Raw genomic sequence first — 9,543 nt, 5'->3', positions numbered from 1 at the left:
AGAGAGAGAGAGAGAGAGAGAGAGAGAGAGAGAAAGTCGCGAACGTCGTGTCGACTCGCAGCCTCTTTAGGCATGATCGATATTCGTTGCACGTGTGCGCGTTTTCCGTTTCCCTCTTGCTTCTGCTTCCGTCTCTATCTCTATATATACGCCTCTCTTTTTCTCTCCAAGTCTTTACGAGTCTCGTAGTTTGTGTATGTTCCGCACATATACACAAACACACACTAAACGTAGTTGCTTTTTTAAAGACGACATCATGATGCTCGAAGGCGACGTCATGATAGGCAACCTGACCAATTCCAATAATACGAACATACCGATAATGGCTCATCCACCGGACCTAGAGAGTGATCTCTCTCTTGACGAGTTTCTCTCGAGTGTTCTTAATAGTACCAAGGGCGTAAAACTCGATTTCAAGTCTCTCGAGGCCTTCGAACGCAGCAAGCCTATCCTTGCCGAAAATCGAAAAAAGGTATGTATGCGTAAAATAGGTTGATAAAAGAAAAATGATACGATTGAAGCAATTATATCTGGGAAATGTCGACAATTTCTATAAAAAAAATCGGTCTAAATGTTTCCCAGTTGACAGAACGTACATCTATTACTGTTAAAACGAAAAATATTTCGTATAGCTGGCCGTATCGATCCCGAGACTTGCTTATTTTTTATGCTTTTCTATATACACCCATATCTATGTAGATTACAAACGACACACTTTATAAAGTACGTACAGATTTGTTGCGAAGAACTCGAGAGAACAAAGACCACAGCTTATTAATAATAATTTTCTCTTATTGTCTTTCAGTTCACCAAGCCTTTGTTCTTAAATGCCGACATTCTACCTGGACCGGTCGAAGCCAAGACTATTCCGCTCGATTCCAAGTCCTTCCTGACCGGTGCAATGGAAGCTTTTCCAGAAAGTGTCCTATCCATTGGTTGGACGACTAGGTAAATCCAAAAATATATTGCTTTTCACGTTTCTCTTGACTCGGTGATCACTAATTATAAATTTATAGAAAAAAAGTATAACGAGTGTTACTTGAAATTTCTTTTTATTCCACGCATTCCGCGAGATGTGATGCTGCGAAAAAATAAAAGAAAGAAAAAGGGAAAGATAGAAAGACAAAAAGAGTGTTTCAAGAGGAACTGTGGAAACGTAAATACGAGTTACATAAGCACAAATGAGTTTACGTTCACCTTCACCTTTACCTCTATTCTCATTCACCAGCGTAATATATAAGAATATAAAAAAAAAAAAACAGAAAGAGAAAGAGAGATAGAAAAATGTTAACATTATCCTAAGAAAGAAAAAAAGAAAATAAATAATAATCAAAAGATAGCTTCGCGACGATAAATATTATTGTTTTTAGAATTTGCAATGTGAAGAAATGAACCTATCGAATAAAGGTGTACAAGTTGAGACCCGCAAATGGTATCACTTGACAAAAGATGTTTACTAAAGCAAAAAATTGATTTCAATAAGACGAACATCTTCTAAAGATTCACAGAGAAAACATTTTTGTTATCTTTTCTTTTCTACTTCCAGATATGGGTCAGAGTTCAACATAACCGAAGGCCATTACACGACGGAACAGATTCAGAAGATGATAGACACCTTAACGGAGAATAAGGTCACTCAGTCGATAACTTACCCAGTGAGAGCAGGTCTCGCTGCTAACGATATTAGCGCCATGAAAACGTTGATGGATCGAAGCTCCAGCTTTGGCAATGTAACTATGACCATCTGGTCTAGCCATGGCGATCAGGTCGACACGAAGAAACTCTCCGAGTTGATAAAAACGATCGGCGTTGGTAAGGTCTACGTCGACGTTCCAGAAGATGTTTGGAAGAATCTCGACTTGACCAGCGGTTCGTCGACCTTTAATGTCGCGATGATGACCGCAATGACGCTCCTTTCATTCCTTTTTGCCAGGATGCTGTGAAGCGATCTACGCGAAAATCAATCGCGGTTTTTAGAAAATACAACGTTACAAGATGCGAGCATCTTCGTCCATTTTGGACAACGTCAAACAAGAATGAACGCTTTAGATCTCGCAACTTCGCTTACCGCCGATCAATTTTTAAGATCGTTCATCGAAGATCGTCGTCGTTTCCCTTCTCATTTTTTTAAACAGCTGCAAGGTCAAATGTTTTTCGGTCTCGATTCTTCGTATTTTTCTTCATCTACATTTTCCTCTCCCTTTCCGTACGCGCAACGAAAATAAACGAGGAAGATTTCCGAGAACATTTTGCGAATTTATCGTAGTCGTTTAACAACTTAAATCAACACACACACACACACACACAATTCCTTTCGCTTATAAATATTAATAATAATCGAACAGTAGGAATAATTCACTTGTAGGATTAGACGCACACTTTTATCGAATACCGTTTTATACATTTAACAAAAATGTCATTTGATTCGTTAAGAATCTCGTCAAACGAGATATACGAGAATTGCCTGAAAATTATCTTAAGACTTTATCATCGGTGTAACGCCGTTATTTCAAAATTATAATCTAATTGAAATTTATCGCAAGAATTGTAATAAAAGTTTTTGGTCGATTGAGGAAATAACATTCATGAATCCTAGATAAATTATTTTTTAATAGAACACGACATGTAAACAACATTGAGAACATTTCACATCACAAAATTAACATTACCCTTTATTATATTTGTTTATGAACGTATTATTGATTCTCTAGCGCGAGATCGCGCTTATTAAAAGATAAAAAATTATACTTTCTTTTGAAACGGATAATTATTTTGGCTAATTTTAATTTTGAACGCATACTTTAAAAGAGAGATTAAAGAGTTTTACGTTTTTTATGAACGCTTCAATTTTTTTTTAAATCAACTTTAGAGCTTATTTGCTGGTTATTTCTCTTCGCAGACATTCTGTATCTATAATTAACATATCTCTCATTCAATGTCCTAGGTGCAAATAAGCTGATATTAGGAATTTACGTAAGCCACATATCTAAGCCAAAGGATATAATAATATTTAAATGTATAAATACGGTGCCAGAGCACTGCGTTTGTTAACGAAACAATAAAATTATTTACAATCCTACGAATGAAATATCTATTCTATTCCTAATTCGAATTCTTAACCACATTCTTTTGCTATTCATTATGGATGGTTAGTTTGTAATCCTACCGATCGATGAATCCTCAGGTTCAGTCGTGTCCTGGAATATGCACGAGTTCAAAAATCCCAACTTGTATACCTGCGCTAATACCTGTGCTTAGAAAATTTTCCTTAGTGCATTCTAAATAGGATTAACTGTTATTTACTATGAAAGAAACATATTGCTGAATTTTTCTTCTACTTCAATATATTCTCAAATATACAATTCACCTTGAAAAACGAATAGAGAATTTTTCTATGCAAATAATATTATAAAGCTTTATGAATAATGAAAAAATTGACGCATCCTGCTAAATAATTAGCAATATCACTTGATACTATATAATATTGCAAAAATATACAACTTTTCGTGAACATAACTACACTGGTAAAGAAATGTACAGAGATTTCAAGGTAAGCTCGATGGAAAGACGAGATTGTAAAGAACATAAGAGGTGTCGATAGCGTAGCTTGCCGTGTCAAAGGTCGTTCGACTAGTACAGACGTCCTTGAGAGACAGAAGAAGCCATTCCGGTTATCACAATCGTTCTTAGCTGCGTACAGACGTTTCCTTGTCGTCCCTTCTAGGCAGGTGCAACGCAATTACTTTCGACGTGTGCGATCGCAATCATCGTTGTAAAATCTCTTCTCCATCCTTTCCCTTTCTATCTCTCTCTCTCTCTCTTTCTCAAAAAAGAAAGGAAGGATCCAACGATCGCAATTAAGTTTCCGATACGAGCAAAAACTTGATTGTCTACCTTGCGACTCCTCAATCTTCTTGATTACCGTAAAAAAGAATTAAAGGAAGTCAAAATAAGTTTTATTTCTAAACCCATAATAATTTTATGGAATAGGTGGATAACGTGTATGTGGATAACGTGTTCGATCGTAATATATATAAAATAAATTCGAAGATGAGTCTATTGCGTAGGCCTATGAACTTAATCTTCGCGATAACCTTTTTGAACCAGGACAAAAGAGACGTCGGCATCGATGTCGGAAGTGTCAACGAACGATACGATAAATTCATTTTCATTATTTTTCTCACTTAATAATTCCGTTGATCCATCGAATGGTCGCGTTTATTGAAAAAAATTATCCTCCTTTTTACTATCTCCTCGGTTCACGGACTCTTGATATTTCTACGACTAGAAAAGCGTGACAAGAGGAAACAACAAATTGATCATTCTACAAAACGATCTACGCAGACACGCGGAAAACTTTAAGTGATGGATAGATATTTGTGGCAAAGAGCGAACCACTTCCAAGTGGAACAAATCGGTACTTTGAGCACGGCTCTTGGCATGAAAGCAACAGCATTTTAAATCTAAATCCGCATGACGGATGTCCCTTCGTGTTCACGAATATTTTCGGTTAACCCCGAGCATATCGTATCTATACATAAGATCTGTACAGAAAATCTATGTAAAGATGACAGCTATTCTTACAAACTATTCATCTCCAATAATTCACCACAATTCCAAGCAATAAAACAAAAAGTGTAATTGCATATCTTACTTGCGGAAATTGACGTGGAAATTGTAATCATGATATATCCATGACTTCAGAAACAATGATAGCAACTATTAATTTAACAATCAATAGGACGATCTATGTGAATAATTGAATACTAAACAGAGGATTCACTGCGACGGAGAATCAAGATAATTTTACGTTAAATGGATGGAATGTACTCGAGAGTCATTATTTATCAGCTAGTTCTCTCTTACCTTGCGAGATCTCGACTCATTAAATCGACAGGATGATTACGAGCGTTCTCGCGATGAACATTCGGCTTCCATGTGCGCTCACGATTGATTTCGACTTTGTCGTTAATGAGTCTGTCTTCGTTCTATAACTTTTGACAAACGACTGGTCGGTTAATTTAGGCCGAGTTAAGGTTAGCACCAAAACGGGTCTAAGGATTCCATTTGGATGATCTTACAACTCTCGCTATAACACAGTTAAAGAATTTATATTCGTTAACTGCTTCTCTTCGTAGGAATAGATTTTAAACTCATTTGGAAATAGTTCGTATCAGATAACTCATTTCTTTCCTGTATTAAGTATCTTGAAAAAACTATAACATCCATACGAAATATACTTTCTCGGCTTAACAGAGGGATTGAAGAATCAGTATTGCTCAAGATTAATCGAGACAGTCGATCGATAAAAGAGACACGAACGGTCGAACGTTTTTTCTTCCTTGGGGCGTCGAGAAAAGAAGTATCGAAAGGCGGTAGCGGACGTTGTGTAATTCCACCTTCTTTTCCCTTCCTCGTGTACAACTTCCTGTCGTAGTTGAAAGAGAGAGAAAAGGGTCGCATGACGAGGCAGCAACATTTCTTCGGGACAAATCGTAGGACGAAAGAAGAAAGAGAAAGAAAGAGAGAGAAAGAGAGAGAAAAGATATCGAGATTTCAAATCAGACATAGCCATCTTTCTTGGTGGAGAAACAGGCGTGTTTATTTATCGGTGTCCGGCCTAAAAGGGCGACAAAAAGCACGACGACACGAGCTCCGTTTGCAGAACGAAAGAACCAGTCCTCCAGTCCGTCGAGCACGCACTACCGATCGTATCTTTCTTTACTTCTCTCTTTCTCTTTCTCTTTCTTCATCCGCGGCCGAGATTTCGGCCCGCCGACGTCGAGACGTCTCTGAATGGCGGCGCGAAAGTGAATGGAAGACCAAAAGGACGACCGGTCCTGCCCTTACGTCGTCGTTAAAATCGAAACTACTCGGGTATTAGTTTAAGGAAATCCATTGAAACATGTTCAGTGGCTAGATAATATTTTCAAATCGATTATAGTATAGTATAGTTCTAACGAAGCTAACTGAAGTAAAATGACAACATTCTTTTATTATTTTTATTCGACTATTTAATATCATTCTATATTCATTGTCGTTTTGGAAGACTTTAAAATGTATTAAATGTTTCAAATGGATTATATCTATATGAAAGTGATACTCGTTAATAAGAATGAATTTTTTAATGAAAATGTTACATTTTCTTTATTATCCGTTGCAACGGATTATTCTATCGCATTTGACAGTTTTTAAAAAATGTCTTTTTACATCGTTTCAACTATTCTTCACACGGATCACTTCGTACAATTATCGCAAACTTTCGTTCTCGACGTGTTCGCTCGTTTCCTTTCTCGCGTTTAATACTTCATGGTTATTTTTTCACGCAGGTACCTCTCCTCCCCCCACCCCTGGAAGGGATCGCAGAAAATCCTGCGCGTCACGTAGAACGTCTGGCAGCGAAGCCACACGCGAGTACGAAAGCTACGATATCTCCGACGAGAAGACGCATTACGAGTCACCGCACGGAAGTATTTTTCTCCTGCTATCGTTTTATTCCTATTTACGTAGTATCATTAGAAAGTTAATAAGGAAACAGGTGTGCAGGAAAGGGAAATACCTTGTCACTCTTACCCCGAAACGCCCGTGTCATCGTAATAACTTGCGATTCTCGCGAGAAACGTCCATTGTCTTTTACATACTATACCATAAAGAGATAACCGTTGCTGAACAAAGATATGCAAATACAAAGAAGACAATGTTCCTCTTATGCAAAATATAATATTGCTCGAACGAATTTTCATTTTTGTCTCGAAGAAAAGAGAAAAGGTCGAGAGTGCAAAAGTTGTTCAATTTTCAAACCTTCCCTCTTCTTTGTCAAAGACGAAAGAGACTCTCTTCGGTTTCTTCCCTGAAACATTTCTTCTTCTCTCTCGCGGAGATAAAGTCTCTAGGGAGACGAGTAAGAAAGCGTAGGAGGGGGTGGTGGAGGAAACGAAGACTCGAGAAGAGAAGAGAAAAGAGAGAAGAGCGACGGGGGACGAATATCGCACGCACGCATGCGCAGTGCGTCCCGCGATCTCTTAGGCCGCCGGCCGCTCCGGCTGGTCTCAGTCGACCGCGACATTCGGTCCGCGAGATACGATTCGAGTCTTGGATCACCGAACGTCGGACTCTTCTCCTGCCGAACGAAGATCGAACGAAGATCGAATGGGTTCAAGAATCTCGCTGAGAAAAGATCTTCGAGCCTTTTGCCTCTTTAACGTCTTCCTGATCGGCTATGAGATCGATGAAAAGGACAAAAGAGGTCCTGCCAAATTTCATTTTACGCTTCGATGAATGAAATAGTTCGAGAGAATACTTTGAAAACCGATTCTGTTTGTTAAAAAAAAAAAAAAAAAAAAAGAGAAAAAAAGAAAGAAAGAGAGAAAGAAAGAATCGATAAAGCTCGAAGAACTTTCGTACGGTTTTCGTGGCTAGATCGGTTCGCCGGTAGCCACGTGTTTGACTGATGTCTCGATCGTGGAGAAAAGATCATCATAGTGATCGTGCGTGGACCGGTATTTCCTCAGCCATGTGTTCCTGATTTTCGCGAAATTTTGTCAAAGATAAAAAAGAAAAGAAAAAGAACGTTCCGAAAGGGTGGGTGTGATCTATGACGATAATGATGCCGATAATGTAAGCTATCTAGCTGGTATAGATCCTTAGGTAGACGAAATGACGCGCGACGGGAGATTGTTACTATTGTTGGTATTGCTGATGGCGTACGGATTGCTTGCGGTCGAATCAAGGTATCGCGAAGATACTGCTCTCGAGGCAAGAAGACATCGGCACAGACACAGGCATGATACATCGGCTGGCAGAAGGAATCACCACGAGCCGGTTGACAGACGATCGAGCTGGTCGCGAGAATTGGATTACGAATACGACGATCTGGATGATGATTCCAGACAAGACGACGATGAGTACGGCGATGAGGAAGATTACGAAGGTCTTAGATCCTACGAGGAGAGGTTATATCCTAGATCCAGAGGGAAGAGTTACCAGGAAAGAATTTTCGAATCTAAATATCCAAGACGTCATCGAGAGAGTTATCACGGTTGGTATCACGACGAAGAGAAACGTCGGACTCCTTCGAGATATAATTGGAAGAATCGTCACAGGTCAAGATTGGGAAGACTCGGTAGAAGCAGGCATAGAGGAGGCTATTCGAGAAATCGTGAAGCTTTTCGCGATGATTTTAACGAGGAGAACGAGGAGGAAGAAGAGGAAAGGTCAGCGCGTCACTATGAGGATGATACCAGTCCGGATAATCATTACTCTTCCTCCTCCTCCTCCTCCTACTTACCCTGGAGAAATTCCAAGAAGCACAGGAGCAATTGGAGAAGAGATTGGAGAAGCAACAGGCAAAGTTCGATTGGTTATCGTAACGGAAAGAGATTCTACGATGCGAGCGACCTCGATAGCATGAGGAAATTCAGATTGGACGATCAGAGGAGAAGGAGAGCGAACTTGACCGAGAGAATCTTAGAGGATTACGTGGAGAACGAAAAAGAGGAAGAGGAGGAGGATGATATCTGGAAGGAAGCCGAGAAAGAGGAGGAAGAGGATGACGACGCTGACAATGACGGTGGCGAGGAGGAACTCGATAATGATTTTTATAAAAATGAAAATAAGCCGCCGTTGTATAGCTACGACGATATTATCAGGAGACTCACGTCGGATGATCCTAGCACGGCAAAGCCGACGGTGAAAAGGGATTACAGAAACGTTGGTATAGAAAAGTATCCGTTGCGCGTATCGTACAACAACAACAGTGCCTCCAGAAATCTCACTCGTCCGAAGGTCGTCGGCTCTTCTTACGTAGCCGGCGCGTCCAGTTATCTTGTAAATAAAAAGCCGTCGAAGGGAGAGGAGGTGGTGGATAGGGGCGTCGCGATGATCAAGTCCGCGAGTGCAGAGATCGAACGTAAACCCTCAAAGAACGTGATCAGTGTCGTGGTTAAAGACGATGACGAGCATTCCGGAAAAGCTAAGACAAAGAGTCTCGAGCAGGAATACGATGACTACTTGAACACCGAGGACAACGAGAAGGAGGAAGATCTTATCAAGGCCGGCGTCGAAGATGATTCCGGCATGCAATCGGACGTCACTAACACGGTGAGTTTAACTTTCTATGGGTCATGTTCATTTTATTTTTATTGAAAAAAAAAGAAAAGAAAGAAGAAAAAATCGATATCCCACGAAAAATTATTTCTAAAGCGTGAGAAAGATTTCATAGTTCTCAAAGAAGACACTATCCTATCCGATCTCTCCGTCGGTTGCACCTACGAGAAACCGCAAATCGAGCCGGATAGAATCGAGTTCCCTTCTAAACGACCTTGGCGAGGGAAGATCTCGATCTTCGCTATGACCGTTCACCGATCGTTCGATGTACATCGTATCGATTCTCTCTTCTTTTCGCCAGGTATCCTTGGAAAGGGCAACGATCCAAGATCGCGGCCTTGAGAGATAAGCTCCTATCAGAATGTACTGTCCACACGAGCACAGACATCGACTCTGTCAATAAGACATCTACCTGATCCGGTAAACATCTATCTTGCT

General features: G+C 39.9%; 2 protein-coding genes across 3 annotated transcripts in view; both read left to right on the top strand.

Moving 5' to 3' along the window:
• Window positions 1–3,083, top strand: part of LOC122632967 (protein FAM151A) — a 17,742-nt gene extending 14,659 nt beyond the window's left edge. For both annotated transcript variants that reach the window (XM_043820302.1, XM_043820301.1), the window contains exons 3-5: window positions 249–472; window positions 806–948; window positions 1,547–3,083. In XM_043820302.1, the coding sequence (XP_043676237.1) occupies window positions 249–472; window positions 806–948; window positions 1,547–1,943 (764 nt within the window). In that variant the 3' untranslated portion in view covers window positions 1,944–3,083. The remainder of the gene's footprint in view (window positions 1–248; window positions 473–805; window positions 949–1,546) is intronic.
• A 3,951-nt stretch (window positions 3,084–7,034) lies between these two features.
• The window catches only part of LOC122633114 (uncharacterized protein DDB_G0283697-like), a 67,141-nt gene continuing 64,632 nt past the window's right edge, over window positions 7,035–9,543 (top strand). Inside the window, exon 1 of the mRNA XM_043820663.1 lies at window positions 7,035–9,099. Within this exon, the coding sequence (XP_043676598.1) occupies window positions 7,657–9,099 (1,443 nt within the window). The 5' untranslated portion in view covers window positions 7,035–7,656. The remainder of the gene's footprint in view (window positions 9,100–9,543) is intronic.

This window comes from Vespula pensylvanica, chromosome 11 (genome assembly GCF_014466175.1).
Source record: "Vespula pensylvanica isolate Volc-1 chromosome 11, ASM1446617v1, whole genome shotgun sequence".
Lineage (NCBI taxonomy): Eukaryota > Metazoa > Arthropoda > Insecta > Hymenoptera > Vespidae > Vespula > Vespula pensylvanica.
The sequence above is the reverse complement of the archived record's forward strand: the minus strand, read 5'-3'. Positions and strand labels throughout refer to the sequence as shown.